This window comes from Erinaceus europaeus, chromosome 6 (genome assembly GCF_950295315.1).
Source record: "Erinaceus europaeus chromosome 6, mEriEur2.1, whole genome shotgun sequence".
NCBI lineage: Eukaryota > Metazoa > Chordata > Mammalia > Eulipotyphla > Erinaceidae > Erinaceus > Erinaceus europaeus.
Window position 1 is genome coordinate 57111223 of NC_080167.1, and position 27405 is coordinate 57138627.

The following is a 27405-nucleotide window of genomic DNA, read 5'->3' on the forward strand; positions in this document are numbered from 1 at the left end:
ATCTTTTTGGATGAATATGTTCGATTCCTTAGGATATATCCCCAGGAAAGGAATTGCTGGGTCATAGGGTAAGTGCATTTCTAGCCTTGTGAATCTTAATTCAGTTCATCATTAACACTGTTAATTAAAGTGATTCCAGGGAGACAGGACCACTGGACATTTAGGTAGGAAATACAGTGATATATGCCTCATCCAGGTATACCCCCAGCCTTGCCCCTCGGAAATCTATACAGGGCCCCAGGCTTCCACTAATAGAGTGTAGGACATTAAGTCATGTCTTGCCCTCCTATAGAAAATCAGGGAAGATCTATCTCCAGTCTCCACTGGAAAACACTCAATCTTGTGATCAAGCTTGAATTTCTCTTCCCACTTTTTTGATGGATTATGCACTTGTCTACTTCAAGTCATATGATCTAATCAAATTCCATTTTTAAAAATGATTGTACAAGCCAGTGCTTGGGAATGATTACTCTCTTTCATTTTACTTAGATTTTCTTTAAGTTAAATTCTATATAATAGATTTAGGTTTCTGTTTCCTAAGTTACTGTGATATTCTAACTTAGTTTTCCTGAGATTTCACTCAAATTGCCTTGATCTGAATTTGTGTTTCCTCAAATTCTTCAGTACCATAGTGAAAACCAATCATTGGGTTGCCATTGAGTCTTAAGTTGATGTGAGTTCCAACTTATGCAGGTGTTAATAGAAATACCTTAATTTAAGTGGCAACATTTACTGCAAGGGACTTCCTTCCATTTATAGCAAAACAGTAGGGCCTGGCGACTGTGGCAGAAGTGGAAGAGGAAACTGGTAGCCAGATGCAGCAGATCAGCATAATCTGGGAACAAGGCCCAGGACGCCAGATTTCTTAGTTTCTTAAGAGATAACCAAATTCTCAGAAGTCAGCTGTTCTTTTTTCTTAAACATAAATGGTCTAACACAGCGATGGCAAAATAATCTGATGGTCCATCTGATGCTACTGCTGGCATGTACCAAACAGATGACACATCCTATCCTTAATTGATGGAAGCTTACTAGTTGGTTCCTGAGAGGGCCACTTGGAAGTCCTGTGTTTGGAGTGTGGTGAGTGGGTAGGTGGAGAGGAAACTGCCTCACTGTTGCCTTCATATTTATCTCATAAGTAGCGTGCTATATGTTGGGTTTAATTCTGTGATGTATAACAAGGAGAACAGTTTTCTTTTCAGAAGTAGTTTCTTTTTAAATTTATTTTATTTTATTTATTTATTTAAGAAAGGATAAATTAACAAAACCATAGGGTAGGAGGGGGTACAACTCCATACAATTCCCACCACCCAATCTCCATATCCCACCCCCTCCCCTGATAGCTTTCCCATTCTCTATCCCTCTGGGAGCATGGACCCAGGGTCATTGTGGGTTGCAGAAGGTGGAAGGTCTGGCTTCTGTAATTGCTTCCCTGCTGAACATGGGCGTTGACTGGTCAGTCCATACTCCCAGTCTGCCTCTCTCTTTCCCTATTAGGGTGGGTCTCTGGGGAAGCGGAGCTCCAGGACATATTGGTGGGGTCTTCAATCCAGGGAAGCCTGGCCAGCATCCTGATGGCATCTGGAACCAGGTGACTGAAAAGAGAGTTAACATACAAAGCCAAACAAATTGTTGAGCAATCATGGACCCAAAGGTTGAAATAGTGGAGAGGAAGTGTTAGGGGGGTAGTCACTGCAGACTCTAGTGTACTTCTGCTTTCAGGTATATATTTTTCAATAGTTTATGGATACGTGTGAACATATGCTCTCATAAAAACTGGTCTATATCTAGGTTTTGGGACTTTGTTAGAAAGTGAACCACCTGGGATGGAATTAGAGTATACTATGAAAGGAAAGATCTCACCTGAGAAATGAAGCTGAAGGGTTGTCATTCCACACGTGAGGTCTCTGGACACAGTCTGAAGTGAAGCATGTTGAGGTGGCAATCATTGCATTGGTTAGGTTGTGATTGGCAGATGCAATATTATTTGATATGGATTGGGAGAGGCAAACGGGAAAGTGGGCCCTATCCAAGGGTTCCAGGACTGGGGGAAGTAGGGGCTCTATAGTGGAGATGTGAGGTTCCTGCTGTCTTAGGGTTCAAAAGACGATAGTTAATGTTATCATCACATTATTTGGTAATTGGGTTAACTTTGAAAAGTCCTTTTGTTAGGGTTTACTGTACAGTACCCAGAATCTTGTATATAGCTGTGCTATTGGTTGCTTCTGATCTACTTGGTCTAGGCTTTTGAGAGAGTCCGCATATCAAATACACAGCCTATATATTAAAAAGACTCAGTCTGTGTTTTAAAAAACTTCAAGACATAGAATTAATTTTTCCCCTCATATTAATTAACTAGTGGTTTATATGACTACATTTTACTAGGAGTGTACATAAACACCATTCCCCCACCAAAAGACTGTGACCCATCCCTCCCACCCACTCCCACCCCCCTCTGGCCCAGGAAGCTGCATGTCTACCCCTCACCACAGGGTTATTACTTTGGTGCCCTACTTACTATTTGATCAGGTCCTGCTTTTAGTTTCCCTTTCATATCTTCTTCCTCAACTTCCGTTGATGAGTGGGCTCATCCCATACTCATCTTTATCTTTCTGACTTAGCTCACTTAACATAATTCCTTCTAGCTCTGTCCAAGATGGGTCAGAGAAGGTGGGTTCATTGTTCTTGATAGCTGCATAGTATTACATTGTGTATATATATACCACAGCTTTCTCAGCCACTCATCTGTTGTTGGGCACCTGGGTTGCTTCCAGGTTTTAGCTATTATGAATTGTGCTGCTATGAACATGGGAGCACACACCTCTTTTTGGTTGGGTGTTATGGAGTCCTTGGGGTATAACCCCAGGAGAGGACTTACTGGATCATATGGAAGGTCCATGTCTAGACTTGTGAGAGTTTTCCAGACTGCTCTCCACAGAGGCTGGACCAATTTACATTCCCACCAGCAAAGCAAAATGGTTCTTCTATCCCCACAGCCTCTCCAGCATTTGTTCCTGCTGTCCTTTTTGATGTATGCCATACTTACAGGAGTGAGGTGGTATCTTAGTGTTGTCTTAATTTGCATTTCTCTAACAATCAGTGAGCTAGAGCAGTTTTTCATATGTTTGTTAGCCTTTTGGATCTCCTCTGTAGTGAATGTTTTGTTTACATCCTCTGCCCATTTTTGGATGGGGTCATTTGCTTTTTTGGTGCTAAGTTTGCTGAGCTCTTTATATATTTTGGTGATTAGTTTCTTGTCTGGTGTATGGCATGTGAAGCTCTTCTCCCATTCTGTGAGGGGTCTCTTTGTTTGTTTAATAGTTTCTCTGGCTATGCAGAAGGTTTTCAATTTGATGTAGTCCCATTGGTTTGTTTCTGCTTTATTCTTCCTTCCAATTGGGTTTGATTCATCAAAGATGTCCTTGAGGTGTAGGTGGGGAAATGTTTTACCAATGTTTTCCTCTAAGTATTTGATTGTTTCTGTTCTGACATCCAGGTCTTTGATTCATTTGGAGTTAATTTTCTGTTTCTGGTGAGATAAAGTGGTTCAATTTCATTCTTCTGCATGTTGCAACCCAGTTTTCCCAGCACCATTTATTGAAGAGAGCCTCCTTCTTCCATTTAATCCTTTGGGCCCCCTTATCAAAGATTAGATGCCCATAGGTGTGGAGATTTATTTCTGGGCTTTCAATTCTGTTCCACTGGTCTGAGTGCCTATTTTTGTTCCAGTACTATGCTGTTTTGATGATGATGGCTTTATAATATAGTTTAAGGTCTGGGAGTGTGATGCCTCCATTTATGTTTCTTTTCCTCAAGATGGTTTTGGCAATTCTAGGTGTTTTCAGGTTCCAGATAAATGATTGTAGTGTTTGTTCGGTTCTCTTAAAGAAGCTTGGTGGAACTTTGATGGGTATTGCATTAAATTTGTATATGGCTCTGGGGAGAATATTCTTTTAGATGATATTTATTTTTCCAATCCATGAGCATGGGATATCTTTCCATTTCTTGGTATCTGTTTCTATTTCCTTGAGTAGCGACTCATAGTTTTCAGTATACAAGTCTTTCACTTCTTTGGTCAACTTTATTCCTAGGTATTTGATTCATTTTGGTGAAACAGTAAATGGGAGTGTTTTATGGATGACTTCTTCTTCAGATTTAGTGTTTGCATAAGGAAATGCCACTGATTTTTGTACACTGATTTTGTAGCCTGATACCTTGCTATATTGCCTAATAACTTCCAGTAGTTTTATGCTGGATTCTTTAGATTTTTCTATGTATACTATCATATCATCTGCAAATAATGAGAGCTTGACTTCTTCCCTTATAATCTGTATTCCTTTCATTTCTTTCTTGCCTGACTGCTATGGCAAGAACTTCCAAAACTATGTTGAAGAGTAACGGAGACAGTGGACAGCCCTGTGTAGTCCCCAATCTGAGGGGGAATGCTTTCAGCTTCTGTCCATTGAGTATGATGTTGGCTGTAGGTTTGCTATATATAGACTCCACTATCTGAGGAATTTCCCATCTATTCCCATTTTTTGTAGAGTTTTGAGCATGAATGGGTGTTGGATTTTGTCAAAGGCTTTCTCTGTATCTATTGAGATAATCATGTGGTTTTTGGCTTTGCTTTTATTGATATGGTGAATGACATTGATTGACTTATGGATGTTGAACCAGCCTTGCATTCCTGGGATGAATCCCACTTGGTCGTGATGAACAATCTTTTTGATATGTTGCTGTATCCGGTTGGCCAAGATCTTGTTTAATATTTTGGCATCTATGTTCATCAGAGATAATGGTCTGTAGTTTTCCTTTTTTGTTCTGTCCCTATCAGCTTTTGGTATCAGGCTGATGTTGGCTTCATAGAAGGTGGAAGGGAGTATTCCTGTTTCTTCAATCTTATGGAAAAGCTTAAGAATTATGGGTACTGTTTCCTGAAAGTTTTGTAGAATTCTTTTGTGAAGCCATCTGGTTCAGGACTTTTGTTGGGGAGATTCTTAATAATGGTTTCAATTTCTTTGTCTGTGATTGGTGCATTTAGATTTTGTAGTTCTTCTTGGTTCAGTTATGGAAGGGCATATGTTTCTAGGAATTGTTCCATTTCTTCCAGATTCTCTAGCTTGGTGGCATATAGTTCTTCATAGAAGTTTCGCATGATTCTCTGGATTTCTGTGGTGTCAGTTGTGATATCTCCTCCATCGTTTACAATTCTATTGAGTCTTCTCTCTTTTATGTTTGGTGAGTCTGGCTAGGGTTTATCAATTTTGTCTAATCTTTCAAAGAACCAACATTTGGCTTCATTGATCTTTTGTATGGTTCTTTTATTTTTGATGTTGTTTATCTCTGCTCTAATTTTAGTGATTTCTGTCCTTCTGGTTGCTTTAGGGTTCCTTTGTTCCTCTTCCTCTAAGTCCTTGAGGTGTGCAGTAAGGTCATTCATTTGAGCTTTTTCTTGTTTGATATGTGATTGTATGGCTATAAGTTTCCCTCTCAGTACTGCTTTAGCTGTGTCCCAAATAATTTGATAGGTTGTGTCTTCATTTTCATTTGTTTCTAGGAACATTTGAATTTCCTGCTTGAGTGAATCTCTGACCCAGTGTATGTTGTTTAGTATGTTGTTTAGTTTCCAAATTCGGTAACTTTTAATAATTTTCTGTTTGTTGTTAAATGTTAGTTTTACTCCACTGTGGTCTAAGAAGATACTTGGGATGATTTTGATGCTCTTGAATTTATTGATGCTATCTTTGTGGCCCAACATGTGGTCTATCTTTGAGTATGTTTTATGTGGATTTGAAAAGAAGCTCTATTCCAGTTTTTTGGGGTGAAGGACTCTGAAAATGTCCAAGAGGTCTAGTCTGTCAATTCTCTTCATTCAATTCTCTTGTATCTTTGTTGATTCTCAGCTTTGTTGATCTAAGTGTGAGAGTGGGGTATTGAGGTCTCCCACTATTATTGTAATACTAGTGATGTATTTTTGAAATTCTTTCAGTAAGTACTTGATGTATTTAGATGGTCCCTCATTGGGTGCATAGATGTTAATGATTGTTAAGTCTTCTTGGCTGATTGATCCTCTAATAATTACGTAATGTCCTTGCCTATCTTTTATTACTTTATTTAATTTAAAATCTATTGTGTCTGAGATGAGAATGGCTGTTCCTGCCCTTTTTTTGTGGTCCGTTAGCCTGTATGATAGTTTTCCAAACTTTCACTTTAAGACTGTGTTTATCTTGTTGTGACAGATGGGATTCTTGCAAGCATCATACGGTTGGGTTATGTTTTCTGACCCATCCCCCCACTCTGTGCCTTTTTATAGGTGAGTTTAAGCCACTGACATTTATTGATATTATGGATTTAATGTATTGTAGTGCCATTGTTCAAAAAAAAATTTTTGTTTGCTCTGATATATTGCAAGTATTATAGTGATGTTCTTGTTTATAAGAGGTCAAAGGAGGTCTCGAAACTTTACATCAGGCTCAACCTGATGCTGTTGCCTGGCTACGGAAGAAGGGCAAATGCTAGAAGAAGAAGAAAAGGTCTTTTAGAACCTCCTTCAGGGCGAGTTTGGTGATGGTTGCCTCCTTTTACTGTTGTTTGTATAAGAAGGTTTTGATCCCTCCATCTAGTTTGAATGAAAGTCTAGCAGGATATATTATCCTTGGTTGAAACCCTTTTTTATTCAGGGCTCGATAGATATCCTGCCATTCTCTTCTGGCTTTTAGAGTTTGAGTAGAGAAGTCTGCAGATAATCTTATGGGTTTTCCCGTGTATGTGACTTTTTGTTTCTCTCTTGCAGCCTTTAGGATCCTTTCTTTATCCTTACTTCTTCTCATTGTGACTATGATGTGTCTTGGTGTCTTCGGGTCTGGGTTGATTCTATTTGGAACTCTCTGGGCCTCTTGAATCTTGATGTCCTTTCTGTTATTCAGGTCTGGGAAGTTTTCTTCTATTATTTCCTCTAGAATGTTTGCTTCCCCTTCCTCTCTTTCTTCCTCTGGCAGGCCAATTATATGAATGTTACTTCTTTTGAGATCATCCCATATGTCTCTGTTGTTGTTTTCAGTGTCTCTCAGTCTCTTCTTGAGCTCTTTCACCTCTTTCTTAGTTTTCTCTAACTCATCCTCTGTCTGACTAATTCTGTTTTCTACTTCTGTTATTCTGCTTTCCCTTCCCTAAGCTTCTTCCGTCATTACAGCTATTTCAGCTTTCAGTTCTCTAATTGCCTCAAGATAATCAATATTTTCCTTGGGGGTCTCAAATGTTGTTTCCCTAATACTGCCATTCCTTTCCTCCAATGTTGTTTTCATTTCTGTGATTAACAAGTTTATTATTGCTTGCATACTTTTCTTATCTATGGTTACTTCTGACTGATTTGTAGTTTCTTCTGGGCTCTTGTCTTCATTCATTGGAGTAGCAGTTTTATTTGTTTTTGATCTTCCCATTTTTTTATTTATGTGTTTCTTATTTTTATGCTCTGTTGTTCCTCAGTTGTTGTGTCTTGAGTACAAGCAAAACTGTACTAAATACCTTTATGACAAATGCACTCACCAACCTCAGGAATTACAATAGCAACTGAAGCAAGTATTGAAGCAGTTTAATCACTACCAGTAAGCCAAACAATGTCTCCAGTCTGTGAAAAAATAGCAACCAAGTCCAAGTGAAGAAGAAAGAGAAAAGAAATAAGGATAGCAAGAATAGACAGTTATGCAAATCTACTATCCACTGTATATTCTAGGGGTAACAAGAGGAGAAAGGGAAGTAGAGCAGAGATACACACATAGAGAGTCCACTCTGAGTCAGATTTCTTCCCCAAAATAATTCACAAATTCAGAAAGGCAAAGAAGAAGGAAGGAAGAAATATATGGCAAGGTAAAAAAAAAAGAGAGAGAGAAACAAGAGAGAGAAAAGAGAAAATATAAGAAAAAGCTGTAATTAAAGAGCGGTGAAAGGAAATTTTTTTTTAATTGATTACTTTATTTTTTATTTTATTTTATTTTTTAATTAGGTAGGAGGAGGAAGAAGGGGCAAGTCTGTAGAGGAGGTAAGAGTAACGAGGCACGTTCTTCTCACAATAGATAAGATGCCCACTACCCTATCAATGAAAGATATCCTAAGAGTTAATTCTGATCAACCTAAAGGGGGGGGGGAGATATATGCCTTTATATACTATTAATAATAAAATAGAGCAGAGTAAAAAACCGTGTCCCAGATTGCCTCAAGCCTCCTGAGCAGAGGCAGCTGATTGTCAATAAAGAGAAAAAATACCCTCAGGACTAGACAAGGATAGCAGGAATAGACAGTTATGCAAATCTACTATCCACTGTATATTCCAGGGATAGCTAAAGGAGGAAGGGAAGTTGAGCAGAGATACTCGCAGAGAGAGTCCACTCTGAGTCAGATTTCTTCCCCAAAATAATTCCCAAACATGTATCAGTGAATTCAGAAAGCTGTAGGATTAAGGAAGAAAGGATGACAAGCATGAGAAAAAGAAAAAAAAGAGAGAGAAAAAAGAAAAAGATAAGAAAAAGATCAGTAATATAAGAGCAGTGTAAGGAAAGAGTTATTTATTTATTTATTTTTTATTATTTAATTAGCTATGTGGGGGGGGGGAAGCTGCCTAAACAGAGGCAGCTGGTTGGCTACTTTGAAAGAAAAAAGGCCAGAGGTTTCAGGAGGGAATAGACTTAGAATGAATGATACTCCCTGGTGGGACAGAAATCTTGGTAAAGAAAGAAGCTCAGAAGGGGAACCTGCTAGGAGCTGGTCCCCAGGGACTGGTTTTGGGTGGGAGAAAGGGGGAGGAGGTGTGCTTTGGGAATAATAATTTAAAAGAATAAATTTTTTTTCCCTTTTCTTTCTACTCTATTTTTTAACTCAAATTAAGTTATAGTCACCTCCTTGGTGTCACCGCTAGGACCCTTATTGACTGGCCTACTAAAGGCAGAAAATCCTACTGTTTCCAGTCAATGTGGTCAGAACTCAAGCCACTAGCAGCTTCTCAGTCCGCCATCTTCCGGGAACCTCCTCAGAAGTAGTTTCTACATATTAAAGATATAAATGTTTCCTTCTAGAAAGCACTGTCTTTATAGGTATGTGAAGTTACTGGGTTCATTTATATTGGTAGATTTGGAGTCCGGACCCATACCTCCTGCTAATGTTTGCTGGCCCTTCACTACCCAGCCAGCACCTTGCAACAGCCCTATGGACTCATCATTCCTGGGACTCTGGACTGAATTGTACCCCCATCCCTGCTGAAAGCTCATACAAGGTGTAATTACCAAAATGCCATGATTTAGAGATTAAAGTTACAGGAGATGATTTGGATCAGTAAGGTCATAGGGTGAAATCTCTCACTCCCAAGCCCCTGCTTGTAGGAGTTCACTGTGGCAATCCTGGGTCCCAGAATAGCCCACAATCCCTTATCAGGACCTACAGTGACACCAGGAGTTCTTTAGAGGCTTGTTCAAAAAAAAAATGTGACCCACATTTAAATACCCATAGACTAGATTGATTAACATAATTGATTAACATAATTTCCTTTCTTTTTTTCTTTTTTAATTGGGATTAATGATTTATAGCTGACAGTAAAATACAGTAGTTGGTACATATGTAACATTTCTCAGTTTTCCACATAACACTCTAACCCCCCATCTAGGTCCTCTTGGACCTGAACACTCCACTCGCCCCAGAGTCCTTTACTTTGGTGCGATACACCAAACTGAGTCTAAGTTCTGCTTTGTTGATTAACAATTTTCAATAGGAGAGGGAGTTTTCATTAGAAGATATAAAGAAGCTTTACGACATTTCTATAGTCTTCATAATAAAATATACTTTGTCAGTGTATGAGAAGTTCTCTAGACTCTAGTCCAACAAATTTATTGCTAATATCTTCAAGTCATTAACAATGTTCCAAAAAGAAAAAAAAATCACTATAGCAATAGTCTCTAGAGTTAACACCATAAAAAATGAAATAAAAGGAATATAAAGACACTTGAAGTTTTCATTTGAAAAATAATGATACTTAAAATGTATATTACCTACAATTTTGATCATTTCAGAAAAATAAAGCTTTAGAAAAAGCAGATCATATCACAACGAATGTTTGGTAAATAACTAAATGTAACTTTTATAAGCTCATGAATTTATTATTATTATTTACATTTTACTCTTGGGAACTGCCATCTTATGATTTCTGCACTGTGGAGCTAGGACAGATATTCTGTATTTTATAAATGTCTTAATTAATATACAAACAGCCAGTTATTTTTGGTAACCATTTTTCAAAACTTCTTTATTGAAGACATTATACTAGGAATAATTTTACTGCAAAATAAAATGTGCTGGAGGAAATTTTCAACTACAGTTTTTGAGACAATATGTTTGCTTCATTTCCTTGGCTTTAAAAATTATGCTTGTTATCTCTCTATGTGTTTTGAAGACTATTGTTAACATAATTGCTGCAGCAAAAACCCCTAGGCCATCATGAGTTATATAAAATCCACTTTGTATTGGGAGAGTATGGATGGACTGAATTTGGGAAACTATGCCCTGTGTATTGCACTGATTTCTTACAAGCCAAATCAAAACCACTTACTGAAAAGACCCAGATTGAACTCTATGATTTTTACTAACTGTAAGAAAATACTGATGTTCTGTTTGTTCATGTGCCTTTTTCACTTGTCTCTTTCCAAGGTTTTGAATATGGGAGGCCATCTCAGTTATATCTGATAACTACAGTGACTTTGCTTTTCTTGTCCTTGATATGCACTATACTTGGAAATCAAAATATTTACTACCCAATATTTGTTTGCTAGCACTTAACATGACGTGTAGTTTTGCTTGATATGTCATTTATCTTTAAAATATAATCTGGCATCAGTTACTCTGCCTTAAGTGCTTCCAGGGCATTTTTGAGTGCATGTAATGTGGATTCTCCTCTTCCTCACAGTGATCTCTTTCCCCTTTTGTTTGAGCTTTTAGTAACCTTCTCAGAGCTCCTGTGATTTTATTATTGTATATTGCAGTTGCTTCCAAACTTACATCTGATTCTCATTGCTCTTTCTCAAGTTCACCCTATATGTGTTGTCTCTTAGAAACTAACCCATTTTTTTCCAAGACTTAGTTCACACAGAATCAAGTTCAGGCTGTGTTGAAAGGATTGTGCAGTCTAAAGGCTTCATATCTAACTGTACTTGCTTCTCCTTAGTCGTCTGTGGATTTCTTTTTTACAGAATATTTATTTATTCCCTTTTGTTGCCCTTGTTGTTTTATTGTTGTAGTTATACGTTGTTGTTGGATAGAACGGAGAGAAATTGAGAGAGGAGGGAAGGACAGAGGGGAAGAGAAAGACACCTGCAGACTTGCTTCACCACTTGTGAAGCGACTCCACTGCGGGTAGGGACCTGGGAGCTCAAACTGGGATCCTTATGCTGGTCTTTGTCGTCCTTGCACTTTGCGCCAACTGAGCTTAACTCTCTGTGCTACTGCCCAACTCCCTGTAGATTCCTTTTATACTTAGTATTTGTATTACCCCTCCTTTGCCTGCACATCCCTCTGTCAAGTCCCTCTGACCAGAATGCCACACTCAAATTCCAAATAATTTTTCAAGGCCCAGATGAAATACCGTGTTTAACCCTAATTTTTAAAATCTCTAAATCTACGTTAAATGTGTTTTTTTTTCCTTTTGGGGAAAAGGCTTTGAGAGCTGACGTATCATTAGGACAACAGTTCCTTATACTATTTTGGATTAGAGAGATTCAAGCACCTGCATTATCTTACTCTGCTGCAGATTGCTAAAGAGCAAAGACTGGATCATAAAACATCTCTTGCCCTTCACAGCATCTAGGGTAAGGCCTCCCACAAACAATCAGTGCATCGTAAATACGTGTTAGCCCCAGTGAGTGACATCTAAATGAAAAAGCTGAAAATAAATAGGCTGCATTGCAACATCTTCCTCCATTAGACTTTATCTTCTTGAATATTTGACCTGCATATATTTTCTTGGAGTCTTCCTATAACTAGTTCTTAAGGAAAATGACAAAATAATAAGCTGATATCCCCCTGTGTATTTTTGTAAGACTGAAGCAGAAAAAGGCAAACATGTTACTCACACAGCACTGAAGTAAAATCTCTTTAGCTATCTTGTGATTGTATTGCAAGATATAAATGCCAGCTTTATAGAGTCAAGAGGGAATCTTTCTGCAAAGTCAGCAAAGTTATATTATAAAAATCCTTGCTTGAGTCAACCACTGATTACTTTAAAAGAAAATTATCTACCACACCAAGCTTATTTTTGTTTAGTTTTTAATGACTCAGGAGCATTCTACAACCTGTGCCCATTATTTTTTTCCTAATTTAATCACTTCTTCAGTTACATGCAGTGAAGTGAATTGGCAACAAGAGTTTCCTTTTTCTAATATGTAACCAAGAAGGAATTTATCAATTGAAAGGGGCTTTTAAATTCTTACTTAGAAAGCAGTAGGAAGATTTATATTGTTCAAAGAACCTCTCTGTCAGATAAAAGTACCTTACAGATTTTATTTTTAATTGAATCTTCTTAGGGGTTTTGTCAAAATGGTCTCTTGACAAAATGGAAATGTAGAGTATATCCTTAGTGGTCAAAGTACTCCAGTGATAAGGAAAAAAGGGGGGGGGGAGGAGAAAGCAGTTCAGCTACTTAGACAGTTGGGGTAGTATGGTGAACTAAAAATGGCCAGATAATGCTAGATTTCCTTTGATGAAGATCTAGAATATGTATTTCCACCCCTAGAATCTAGCCTAGGCCCTCTCACTTTTTGACCAAAGAAGAGTTCAGAAGTGAATATGTTATATGCAGAGTGTGAGCAGTGCCTAGGGAAACCTCAAGGCTTCTGTGTTTCTCTACTTGGGTCTACCACTTTGTTAATGAGTCTGGAAAATGAGATAGAAACTCTAGAGACCTAGATGGCTTGCCAAATCCTCCTGATAACATAAATGGTAATGTAAAGTAGTAGAAAGGGTTTCTTCCCTCCTCTCCCAAATTAGACTTATTTGTGAATTTTTTTCTTCAATATCAGAAATTACAGAGTATTACCTTTTGAAACTGCTTATTTTCATGGGCTATACGTGATCTCTGACATTTGAGATTTCATCCTCTAAAAATTGTTGGCAGTATGAAAATATAAACTGTGAAGTTTTGTTGTTGTTGTCCTAAATATTTAAGACAATAAAACAAAACAATATCTACTGGCACTTTCTAGTTTTCATCTTAGAGGTACATATTTATCTTAAGTACACTAAGTTCTGGTATTGTAATTGAACAGATTTTATTCTAACTCCTGTTTCATAATACTGAAAAATTAAAAAACAAAAGTTATACTGAAGATAAAAATTCATTCTTTCATTCATTAAAGATATAATATGGAGAAGATTGAACTAATAGAATGAATACTAAAACCTGTCAGTTAAAATACTACACTGAGAGGTGTAAGAGTTACCATAGAAATTTGAATTGTGACCAAATGGCAAACAGCTGGAGATAAAAATTGTTTAAGTATAGAACCTTCATTTTTAAAATAATTTTTATTTATAAAAAGGAAACACTGATAACATAGGATAAGAAGAGTACAACTCTATACAAGTCCCACCAACCGAACTCCGTACCTCATCCTCACCCCTGATAGCTTCCTATTCTTTATCCCCATGGGAGTATGGACCCAGGGTCATTATGGGATGCAGAAGGTGGAAGGTCTGGCTTCTGTAATTGCTTCACCACTGAATATGGGCGTTGACAAGTCGATCCATACTCCCAGCCTGTCTTTCTCTTTCCCTAGTGGGATGGAGCTTTGGGGAAGTGGGGCTCCAGGACACATTGGTAGGGCATCTGCCCAGGGAAGTCCAGTTGGTATCACAGTAGAATCTGGAACCTGGTGGCTGAAAGAAGAGTAAACATAGAAAGCCAAACAAATTGTTGACTAATCATGAACCTAAAGGCTGGATTAATACAGATGAAGATTTGGGGGGTCTCCATTTTGTAGATAGTTAGTAGGCCTATTTTAGGTATATTCCAAAGGGCCCAAGACTATACTACTGTGTTTTGTTTTGTTTTGTTTTGTTTTGTTTTGTTTTGTTTTGTTTTGTTTGAGCCTGACATCTGATATGCAGGTGGACACAAGAGACTGGCATACTTTAATAATGACTCTTTAGTCATTATCAGGCCACTCCATCAGCTGGAGCCCTAGTCAAGGAACCCTGAGATTCCCAAACAGACTTGATGGGCCTAGACATCGAATAAATCCCACTCCCCATTGTTACTGGTCATCTCTATCATCAACAACACAATAGACTCCTTTGTGGGCCTCAATAGGACCTTGCCCTCAACATGGATCAACCAGGGTAAAGAATGTTCCATCCTACAAAGGGAGGATGGACAACATACTCTATCTTCCATCTAAGGAAGATGGGTCCTGAAATTGGGGCAGCTTGGAATGTTCCTATTCATGACCACAGAATGTAAGCTCAGATCTACAGGGATGCAGAGGTCACATAGGCTCCTAAGATGAATATGGGTCCCAGATTAGATCAAATCAATGGGGTTTATAGTCAACAACATTTATACACCTTTCCCATGTTTGGGAGATACTCTTCCCTGATCTAGCTTTATGGTCCTTTTTCCAGCCAGAACCTTCATTTTTAAAACTAATTTGAAAAATCACAAACAAGAGTGTTGTGCTTTCTTGACCATTCTGTTTTCCTCATGCTACCATAATAACAGAGATGATCTTGTTGGACTGAGCTTCACTGATGGGAGACAGACGACCAGGGACTCATGGCTAAGCTGTATGCAGTATCTCTTCATTCATGAGGAACGCAGTACAATCTAAGCCAAGCTAAGCTAAACTAAACTAAACTAAAACTCACAATCCTGTCCTTATATATACTTGCCAAGTAGGGTGTAAACAGGATGTGACGTAGAGAGGGTGGATCAAAAAGAGACTGGTGCAAATCAGGGTGTGACAAGGAGAGGGGGCAGAGCAGGCGAGATTCTACCACTGAACCACCAATGCCCTGGAGGGAGGGTGGTGCTTAGTTAACAGTGGTTTATGTAAACAGACCGCAGCTTTAAGTGGGATCAAACCAATGCCATGCAGGCATCAGGTGCTTAGTTAACAGTGGTTATGTAAATAGAATACAGTGTTAATCAGGAGGGAATTAAACCAAATGAAACAGAAGGGGTTTTTAGAAGCAGAATTAGACATACCAACATGATCTCATCTTTGAAAGAAAGTAAAACTTTCTTTTGGTTGTCATCAGAGCTACATTTCTCTGGGAAGAATATATTCCAGATAGAGACAGAGACAGGGAGAGAGGGAAAGGCGCCACTGCACTAGGGCTTCCCCCCCCCCATGTGGTGGGGGCTAAATTTGACCTTGGCGAAGCAGCACCCAACTAGATGAGCTGTTTCACTCCATGCTGGCCTAAAAATAAAGTACACCCCTTCCCCCAGTGAAACCAACATTGCATTCTTGGGTGCTATTTAAATATACCTTTGTGAAGAATTGCTATATCAAACCCATGAAGTATCCTAGAGAAGACTGGCTTTTCCTCCAATAACTATTCAACATTACTTTGTATACATTTTATCTAAATGTCTGAAACATTTTTCAGCTTTACACATGACACAGACTTTCTTATTAAGTGAATGTAGAAAGAAATAAGTTGATTTGATGGTGTTAACTAATGTTCTTGGAACATGGTATCTCATTGTGAAGATGCAAATTCATTTATATTATTTATTTACTTACTTATTTTCATTTATTTATTACCACCAGGGTTATCACTAGGGCCCAGTGCCTGAAAAATGACTCCACTTCTCTCAGGACATCTTTATTTTAAGTAGAGATAGCAAGAAATTGAGGTGGGGAAATCTGTAGCACTGCTTCTACAGATTATGAAGCCCACTCCCCACCTGTGAGGACTGGGGGTTGCACCCAGACTCTTGCATATGGTAATTGTGTGCACTCTACCAGGCAAACTGACACCCAGCCCCAAAGATTCAAACTCTTAAATGACCTCATTCATAACTTAGTAGAGGTAGACATTTTTTTATACATTTGTTAATGGCAATTTCATTTACAGTTAGTAGTGGAAAAGGTTGTACTCTACATCAACTAGGTTACTGAAGCTGGCATTTTAAAGAAAAGGATTAATGGAAATTTATATATCAGCTATTTCACAGAGAAAATTAAGTTACTGACCTTGAAGTTCTGTGTTGAGTATGAGTAACTGATTTATAGCAAATTTTCTTTAAGTACTTTCAAAATTATCTATATTATTAAGGTCTTGTGTCTGTGTCTCTCTCTGTATATTGATGGCTTGGTTTCAAAGACCACGAGCTAATGCCTAAATTTTTATGTACTTATTTTTTTGGTTGTCTTTGGGGCTTCACTGCTCTTTGCCAACTTTTTCCGTTAGAATGGGAAAGAGAATAGAAAACACAGCACTGAATCTTCCCCCAGTGTTAGGCTAATCTAATTGAGTACAAACTTCACCATGCATAGAGTTCAAGCCTTCTGTGAGCAATGAGAACTCCAGGCAGATGGGGAAATTCACAAATGGTGAAATAGTGTTGTGCTATCTCTCTTCCTCCTCTGTGTCTCTCTGCCTTTTGCTTCTATCTGCATGACAAATAAAAGTCAGTGGAAGCAATGGAATCCTGCTGGCAGGAAGACCTGGTGATAAAAGTAAAGTAAATAAAAGACTATTCCAGAGGCTACTGCTTCATCACTAGCAACATATACACCTAAGAGACACTTTAGTCTCTCTCTCATGGGTAACTCTATCTCATAATAAATAAATACAAATCCTTTCTAAAAAAAATATTTATTCCCTTTTGTTGCCCTTGTTGTTTTATTGTTGTAGTTATTCTTGTCGCCCTTGTTGGATAGGACAGAGAAAAATGGAGAGAGGAGGGGAAGACAGAGAGGAGGAGAGAAAGACACCTGCAGACCTGCTTCACCGCTTGTGAAGGGACTCCTCTTCATGTGGGGAGCCGGGGGCTCGAACCAGGATCCTTAAACCGGTCCATGTGCTTTGCGCCACATGCGCTTAACCCGCTGCACTACCACCCGACTCCCTAAAAATCCCTTTTTTAAAATTAAACACGATGATAGAAGAGAATATTGCATTTAAGTTAGGAATTGTGTGAACTTAACTGTTGAAAAGGTTGGGATACAGTTTTGATGACTTTTCTTCCTTTTTTTTTTTTTTTTTTGGTGTGTGCCCTTTGTTTATAGCTACCTACTGTGTCATTGTCTTCCTGTATTACTTAGTTTCTTAAATGAATTGGCAGCTAGGCATTTCACAGTAGTGTTTTGTTTTATTTTCTGTACTATTAGGAGTAATTTTCTTTCAGGCAGAAGAGGAAGATCTTTGTTTTTGAAGTGGCTTTGACAACTCCTTAAGTACCATTACTCCTATAAAAGATCAGATGTTATTTGAATAATTTACTGGAGCTAAGATGTCACATTTTTTGAAATGTCTATTTTATGTTATTTTCCTGAATAACAGCAACACCTTGCCCTATGATTGAACAAGCTGCTCCTCTAAATTCCTAGCTAAACAATAAATTGTCTTCTTTTTTGAATAAAAGTTGTCATGACAACTTGGCAGGCTTCTGCTCAAACCCTACACTCTAGTTTTTAGTTACTTAATATTGTCAGAGCTGCTCTATTGCTTGGAGCAGCTCATGTTTAAGCAAAATTGGAGTTTTATTTTCACAAAACCATATTACACAAAATCCTGTGTATAAGTATAGTTAATTATTTAAGTATAATGATACTACCATTCTTTGTTGACCTTGGGACTATCTCTTAATTAATTACAGACATTAGGAGTTAAGTGAAGAAATGCCAAAGTCATTTTAGATATGTTGATTGCATATGTACTGAAAATTTGTGATTTTAAATTTATTTATTCCCTTTTGTTGCCCTTGTTGTTTTCTTGTTGTAGTTATTATTGTTGTTATTGATGTTGTCGTTGTTGGATAGGACAGAGACAAATGGAGAGAGAAGGGGAGAGAGAAATTTTAAAGAAATTATTTACTTGGTGAGAAGTTGGAAGTGTAATAAAGTATATAATTAACCTAAATTATCTAGCTCTGGCTTAATGTTGCTGAACTATATAATAATAATGAGATAAAGACATTAAAACCATTATGCAAATATAGTAATAGTTTTTCAAAAACGCTTTAATATCATTCCTTGAAAAAAGTAATGAATCACTACTTGTCATTGGGCTTGATTTCTGGCAGGTGAGAGCTTCCATTGCTACTGTGTGAAAAGCTGAATTATCAGAAGTGTTAGGAAGGGCCAGGCAGGTAGCTCTCCTGGGGTGGCTCTTGCCTAGCCATGCTCACAAACCAGGTTAAAATCTAGCTCCCAAGACACTGAGGAGGATGTCTCCATACCTCTTTATATCTGTCATTTTCTCTCTCTAGCTGAAAAATTGACTCCATAGGTGTGGTGCCTTGGTGAACAAAAAAAAAAAAAAAAGAATAGATATTCACCTGCTAGTTTTATGAATCTGCACATAAATCTGCTTTATTAAATGCTTCTTTTTAAATTTTAATTTATTTTTTTTTGCCTCTATAGTTATTGCTGGGACTCCATGCTGGTACTATGAATGACTTCTGGCGGCCATTTTCCCCCCATTTTATCAGATAGGATGGATAGAAATTGACTGGTGGGGGGGATGATAGAGACCCACTGTGGGGAGTGAGGGACTCAAACTGGAGTCCTTGCACAAATCCTTGTGCTCAGTACTATGTGCGCTTAACTGAGTGTGGCACCTCACAGCCTTTATTAAATGTTTCTTAAATCTCTTCTAGTCATATTTTCAGAAAACTTGTTTGTCAGTTAGGATTGTCTTGGTTAACAATATCCCAACACACAAGATTATCTGAACAATGAAAGTGTTTTAACGTTTCACCTTAAGGGAACAAGTTAAGAAGTGGGTCAAATAGATATATATTCCTTGGTAGCTATCTTTCTCTTTGTGGTGAGTATCGTCCTGTTTCATCTGTATTGCTCTTTATCTTCAGATATAACTTGCCTCCATGGTAGTAAATTGGTGGCAGTGTTTCCAAGTGTCATATTTCAGGAATTAATCAAAAGAAATTATTTTCTTTTTACCTGTACTCCTATATTTCTCACTGATTGGTTGTCTGAGGTTATATGCTAATGAAGCCCACCACCAGTGTGGCCAGTTCAATGACTTGAGCAGAAGGGATTATGCTCAATGTCAAGGAGGGTGTTTACCTCTGAAACTTCTGGTGGTAGAGTCCTAGACACCTAGGAGGAATTAAATATACATTGCAAAGGCAGTCATAGAGTTTGTTACTCTCCTAGGACTCCTGCAGTTAGTGCCCTCATGTTCTGGGAGAGTTAGAACATCTTCAAGATATGGAAGTTCTCCTTGTTTTCATGGAGTCTTCCCCCCCCCTTATTGGGAGATTAGTGGTTTGTAGTCAACAGTAAAATACAGTAGTTGGTACGTGTGTATAACATTTTCCAGTTTTCCACATAACACTCTGACACCCCCCACACACACACTCCCAGGTCCTCCTCTGTCATCATGTCCCAGAACCTGATCACTCCCCTCACCCCAGAGTCCTTTACTTTGGTGCATAATACCAAATCCAGTTCAAGTTCTGCTTTGTGTTTGCCCTTCTATGTTTCAACTTCTATGAATGGGATCATCCATATTCTTCCTTCTCTTTCTGGTTTATCTCACTTAATGTGATTCCTTCAAGCTCCATCCAAGATGGGGTGAAGAAGGTGAATTCACCATTTTTAATAACTGAGTAGCATTCCATTGTGTATGTATGCCACAACTTACTCGGCCACTCATCTGTTGTTGGACACCTGGTTTGCTTCCATGTTTGGGCTATTACAAGTTGTGCTGTTGTGAAATAGGTATACACAATTCTTTTTGGATGGGTGTGTTTGGTTCCATATGATATATCCCCAGGAGAGGAATTGCAGGGTCATAGGGTAGGTCTACTTCTAGCCTTCTGCGAGTTCTCAGACTGCTTCCCACAGAGATTGGATCTATTGACATTCCCACCAGCAGTGCAGGAGGGTTCCTTGGCTCCCACAACCTCTCCAGCACTTGTTGTTGCTACCTATTTTTATGTGTGTCATTCTCACAGGGATAAAATATTGTCTTTATTTGCATTCATCTGACAATCAATGACTTGGAATATTTTATTCATATGCTTGTTGACTTTTTAAATCTCTTTTATGGAGAATATTCTGTTCATATCTTCTCTTGATTTTTGGATGAGATCATTTTGTTGTTGTTGTTGCTGAATTTAGTAAGGTTTTTATATATTTTGGTCATTAGCCTCTTATCTGATGTATGACATATAAAGATCTCTTCCCAGTCTGTGAAGAGTCTCTTTAGGTGGCAGTTTCTTTTGCTGTGCAGTAGCTTTTTAATTTGATGTAGACACATTGATTTATTTTTGTTTTAGTCTACTTTGTAATTGGATTTGTATCACTGGAGATGCCTTTAAAATTTATATGGAAAAGAGTTCTGCCAATATTTTCCTCTAAGAATTTGGTAGTTTCTGGTCTAACATCCAAGTCCTTGATCCACTCAGGATTTACTTTTGTGTGTGGTGAAATGTAGTGGTTCAGTTTCATTCTTCTGTAGGTTCCAACCCAATTTTCCCAACACCATTTGTTGAAGAGACTGCCCTTTCCCCAATAGTCTGGGCACCTGTGTTGAAGATTAGATGTTCATAGCTGTGGGAGTTTATTTCTGGCCTCTCAATTCTATTCCACTGGTTAGTGTGTCTATTTTTGTTCTAGTACCAGGCAGTTTTGATTACAATGGCCCTGTAATACAGTTTGAGATCTGGGAGTTTGATGCTTCTAGTTCTGTTCTTTCTTGGGATTTTTTTTGTGGGGGGGGGATTCTATGTATTTTCTGATTCCAGATAAACATTTGTAGCTTTTATGCTAGTCTCCTAAAAAATGGGTGTGACTTTGATGGGGATAGAATTAAATTTGTATATGGTTCTGGATAGAATATTCACTTTGATGATGTTAATTCTTCTAACCCAGGAACTTGGAGTATCTTTCCACTTTTTTTGGTCTTTTTCTTTTTCCTTGAATAATGACTCATAATTTTCAGTATACAAGTGTTCCACTTCTTTTTTTCTAAGTCTTTCACTTCTATTATTGGGTTTATTCCTAGATATTTTATTGTTTATATTGCTATCAGATTTTGTGGAATCTTATTTGTGCTTTTTTTTTTGTCTTTCTCCACCTTCTTTCTTACCTTTCATTTTTATACATATAATTTGTTTTTATTTGTTATTAGATAGAGACAGAGAGAAACTGAGAGGAGGGAAAGAGAGACACAGAGAGAAACAGAGAAAGCTGCACCTCTGCTTCACCACTTGTGAAGCGTTCACCCTACAGGTGGGGAGCAAGGACTTGAACCCGGGTCCTTGTGCACTGTACTGTGTGTACTTAAACAGGTGTTCTACCACCTGGCCTCTGTACATATAATTTGCATGCAGCACCTAGAGTTTAATAGGATATTCTTAATTTAAAGGTTACTATAGATAGTTAATCACTGTTCTTGAGAACCTCTTTCTGTACAAGGTCATGCTCTTCATTTATGAGGCAAAATCTATTTACCATACTTCTTTGTACCATTTTTACCTGTATCTGGCCTGATAACTTGTCAGAAAATGCATGACATTCTTATTTTTATGTGATTTCCAGAATAACTATTTTTATCTAATTAACTTCTTTTAAATAAATGCATTAGATGGTATTCACAACTCAAACTTTATTATTCAGATTGTAGAACTTATCTTCATTAAGCATTATTCTTACATTTTCCTGAGTGTTTTAAAAATATATTTTATCTAGCTACTTCTCAAATTGATAAACACAATTACACATAATGGTAAAAACATTAATTGCAACAGAAATTAGTCAAGAATCATTTGATTTTTTTATGGTGTTCTGTAAAATTGTCTTGTAGAACATTTAAATCACTTTATTGAGTGAATAGCATACAAAATAAAGGTTTTGTGACAGGCACCATGATATTATCAATAATGATGATCCACATAAAATAGAATTTAATAACCTCAGATTATGGAGAAAAAATGTATTATCTCTATTTCCAGGGCCATTAATTGAAGGCAGGCTGAAATAACCTTTGCATGTGTTGTCACTCAATAAAAGTTAAAAGTTTGGTTTTCAGAAAATAATTCCAAAGGGGACAGATTTTGAGAGGGTGGCAAAGCTATTGTATATGCTGCACTTGTCTACTGTAGTAGAAAGACTATTATACCCAGAATATATATGTTTACCTCTAAGTTTTGTTTTGATTTAACATAATTTAGATTTGAGGTTTATTTATTCTAAAGAGGCTCATTAATTATATATTTTAATCCTAGTGTGCCTTCATACAGATAATTTAATTCACCTGATCACTTTGAAGAATCATAACATTCTGATTTCAGTAGATCTTTTCTCTCTTTTTTTTTATTATTTTTATTTATTTAAGAAAGGATTAATTAACAAAACCATAGGGTAAGAGGGGTACAACTCCACACAATTCCCATCACCCAATCTCCATATCCCACCCCCTCCCCCGATAGCTTTCCCACTCTCTATCCCTCTGGGAGCATGGACCCAGGGTCATTGTGGGTTGCAGAAGGTAGAAGGTCTGGCTTCTGTAATTGCTTCCCCGCTGAACATGGGCGTTGACTGGTCGGTCCATACTCCCAGTCTGCCTCTCTCTTTCCCTAGTAGGGTGGGTCTCTGGGGAAGCTGAGCTCCAGGACACATTGGTGGGGTCTTCAATCCAGGGAAGTCTGGCCGGCATCCTGATGACACCTGGAACCTGGTGACTGAAAAGAGAGTTAACATACAAAGCCAAACAAATTGTTGAGCAATCATGGATCCAAAGCTTGGAAAAGTGGAGAGGAAGTATTAGGGAGGTACTCACTGCAAACTCTAGTGTACTTCTGCTTTCTTACTTTGGTGCCATACTCCAAACTCAGTCAATTTCTGCTTTGCGTTTCTACTTCTTTTTTTTTTTTTTTACATGCATAACATTCCCCAGATTCCCATTTAACAATACAACCCCACTATTTCATTCATCATTTTTCATGGATCTGTATTCTCCCCACCCACCCACCCACCCCAGAGTCTTTTACTTTGGTGTAATACTCCAATTCCTCTTTTCTCTCTTGATATAAATATTTTAAGAGCAGTGACTCTCTTTATCTGATTTAGGGGACTTTCTTGTCTATAATTCAGTAAAGAATATCATTTGGCTATATTGTCATTTAGGTGTTTTTTTCATTCCAGACTTATGGAGATATAATAGACACTTTACATTGTGCAAGTTTAAAGAGTCCAACATGTTCATTTGAAAAAAGCATTGCATTCATACAAAAAAGTACTGCATTTTCCAGCACCTCAATTACCTCACAAAAGAATCATTTTCTTTTGTGGTGAAAACATTAGAAATCTGTTCTCTTTGTGATTTTCAATATACAGTACATTATTAACTTATTGTTACTAGTATCACTGAGCTCACTATTCTTACAGCTGAAACTTCGTTCTCATTGACGAATATCTCCTCATTTCTCACTCCTTACCCCTGGTTAATTTCCTAGTCTGTGTCTATCAGCCTGGCTTTTTTTTTAGATTCCACATGCAAGAGACATTTTCTGACTGACTTCTTGTTATTCTCAAGCCCCATCCATGTTCTTGATATGCCTTCTCTCCTACTTTTGCAGGAGGACACTGATCACAACTACTACTTATCCCGTATATATGGTCCATCGGATTCTGCCAGTCGTGATTTGTGGGTGAATATAGACCAAATGGAAAAGGACAAAGTGAAGATTCATGGTATATTGTCCAATACTCATCGGCAAGCTGCAGTAAGTGCTTCAATATTTTGAGTTTCTTTCTCTTTTTTGGGGGGTGTGTGTAATTTAATTGGTATGTCACCATTTGTTATGATCACTTCTCAAATATATTTAGTTCTGTATTTGCAACTTATATTAATAATCACAGGTAAGAAATTATAGGAAACTATAAAGACTATCTTGATAAGCCAACATTAATTATTTTTATAAATCAACCATGAATTTTGTATAGTAAATATGCTCTGTTCCATATTTAATTCAAAGTTGAGAGTGATCTTAGATAACTTTCAATTTCTTATTATTTGTGAGTATAGAGAACATTTAAAGACAAGATCACTTTGGCATTTTCCATTTCGTGCATGGATTTATTATACTTAGTTTCAAAGAGATATAACTAGAAGTATTTATAATCCAGATGACATGTAGATCAATTTGTATATCTAAGGAATACGTTTTAAAATAAAGAAAAATAACTAAATTTTGAAGGCTCCAAACAAATACGCCCATACTTTACATTTACCATTGTGGTTCAGCAAGGAAATTGCTTAACTATTATGAGACACAGCTTTGGCATCTGTATTGTTGACATGACACTCTCCATGCCCACTGATTTCTGACACTTAAGAATGAAAGTTTTCTTTTACTCATTACATATGAGAGAGTTTCACACAAAGCAGGGGAACGGAGGGTGAGAAAGAAGCCAGAGCATCACTCAGGTACATGCAGTGCTGGAGACCTAACTGGACCCTCCTGCATGCTAGTCAAATGCTCTACCAGTGGAGACATTTCTTTGGCTGCCAATGTATCTGCTGATACTTTTATTTTTTTAGCTTTATTTATTGGATAGAGACAGCCAGAAATCAAGAACTTAGGGAAGGGAATGAGGGAGAGAGATAGAGACACCTGCAGCCTGCTTCACCACTTATGAAGCTTCCCCCCTGTAGGTGGGGACCAGGCTTGAACTTGGATCTTTGCACACTATAATGTGAACTCTGAACCTGATGCACCACTGCCTGGCCCCTCAGCTTGTATTTTGTGTCAGATTGACATATTAGCTTTCTAGGCATCCTATTTTCTTTCTTTTTTTGCCTCCAGGGTTATTAATAGGGCTCAGTGCCTGTACTGTGGCCATTTTTTCCATTTTATTGTATAGGACAGAGAAAAATTGAGAGACAAGGGGGAGATAGGAGGAGAGAAAGACAGACACCTGCAGACCTGCTTCGCTACTTGCGAAGCTTCTCCCCCTGCAGATGGGAAGCGGGAACTTGAACCTGGATCCTTGCATGTGTCCTTGAGCTTCTTACTATGTGAGCTTAACTGGGTGCTCCCTATTTTCTAAATGTTATACCCACCCAGGCATTGTAGATGAATAAGTTTAATATGGGATAAACCAATTAGTTTGTCTAAATTTCTACAGCTAGTGAAATAGTGAAACTCACATGTCTATTACACAATGAAGTACACATTCAAAAATATTGTTGCATCACTGTCCCTGAAATTTTATAATAAATATCTGATGTAACATTTAAAAAGTTAGCTTTGGTTTTTAAAATAATAATGATGTTCTTACCATCTGCAAAACCATGTCTTAGTTTAATATGACTTAAGATAACATAACCCATGAAATACTATTGGCATATCGGTAGCAACATAGTCAATGACTGAAAGTAATTTAAAGAGGTATTATTTGATAAGTGTAAAATTTAAACTGTTGGGGCCAGCTGGTTACGCACATGGTTGAGCACACACACTACCTCACACAGATGCCTGGATTTAAGCCTCTGCAGGTCCACACCTGCAGGGGAAAAGCTTTGCAAGTAGTGAAGCAGTGCTGTAGGTGTTGATCTCTCCCTCTTTGCCTCCCCCTTCCCCTTTGATTTCTCTCTGTCTCTATCCAATAAATAATTAATTAATTAAAAATAAATAAATTAAAATTTTTGGCTAAAAACTTTGTGTGTATATAGACATTCATATGTTAAGAGATCAATTTCTATTTGTTAAAATGGAAATGAATTATAATGTCCCATGATTCATAAGTTTCCAGTGTAGAGCACATGTCTGCTGAAGCTGAGAAACAGAGTAGTGACCCTCCTTGGCTAACTTTCCACCAGGCCTTTCCAGCTCCATATTCATGTAGCACCAGGGAAGATGAAAGATTCATAAATTATTTGCTGTCAGATTTAGAACAGATGTCCAAGAGAAGAGAAAATGAGATAGGTTACAAAAAAGTCTTATCATGAATTTATTGCATTTGACATGTAAGAATCCCTAAAAGTATAAATATGTACTTTTTGAATATTTTCTGTATTTACATGGATATTCCATAAAGTGACCCAGTTTGGGTGTTGACCACAATGGGTGTTATCTCTAAGCAGATAGTAGCTCATAAGTTAACTGATTTCTTCTCAGACCCTTTAACAACCCACCTCTCCCCAGTGTTTTTCCAAATGGTAAGATATGCTGTGTCTGTCTTTTTCCCCATTGGAATAGGATGTGTTTGGTTATGACCTAAATTCTCTGGCATTTTCCAGAAAAAATAAGTTGTAAGTGCTCCATTCTCCCCCTGGCTTTTAGTTTGTCAGTGATGTTTCAGTGTCAAAATGTGACCTACACAATTGTAAGAATGTGAGCTTTTGCTTATGAATTACTTTTTGCTATATACATTGATTTTTAAATATATATATATATATATATATATAGATAATTGGTTAAACTCCTTTACTTTACTACTTTGTCTTTTGTAATGCCTGGCTTTCTTTGTTCTCCATGTTTATTTATTTATTTATTTCAGAGGTTGGGAGTGCACGGGTGTGGAAGAGATCACAGGGCTAAAGCTTCTTACAATGTGGTGGGAGTCTGGCTCAAACCAGGCTTATGCACATGGTAAAGCCCAAGTGAGTTATTTCACTGGCGTTCCATGAGAAATTAAATAGTAATCAAACATTTCTTAGAATTAGATATTGGTCCTTGCCCACTATTCTTTAACCAAGAGAAAGCACACACAGACAAACAGATCTAAGCACACTAACGGACTCCATTTAAATTAATTATATAAACTTAATTACACACACACACATTCTTTCTTTGTTAAATGTGATTTTTAAACTTTATTCTGAGATTTTTCAAATTGTATTTCCATGAACTGCCCCTGCCCCTGCCCTTGCCCCTGCCCTGCCTGTGAGACTAGAGATGAGAGAAGGTCCCACAAGGGAGCAGCACCTGGAAGCTGTGATGAGAGGTATCAAATCAGGTATCATTTGTAAAAATAGGAAACTGGCAATACAACAATGTTCATTTTGCTTAAAATTATATTTCAAATAATATTGAAGGTCCTCCCCACCTTCCAGTCTTGCCTGGGAGACTGTCCTTTGTTCCAAGGCAGTTTTCCAGCAGCAGCCCTAGAAATCTCTGGCAACAGAGCAAGGTACCAGGCCTGATGTGTTTCTTTCCCTCTGTAT

At 37.7% G+C, this 27405-nt stretch overlaps 1 protein-coding gene across 1 annotated transcript in view; it reads left to right on the top strand.

The window, feature by feature from the left end:
• Nucleotides 1-27405, top strand: part of PLXDC2 (plexin domain containing 2) — a 410079-nt gene that overhangs the window by 188750 nt on the left and 193924 nt on the right. Inside the window, exon 3 of the mRNA XM_060192256.1 lies at nt 23813-23959. Within this exon, the coding sequence (XP_060048239.1) occupies nt 23813-23959 (147 nt within the window). The remainder of the gene's footprint in view (nt 1-23812; nt 23960-27405) is intronic.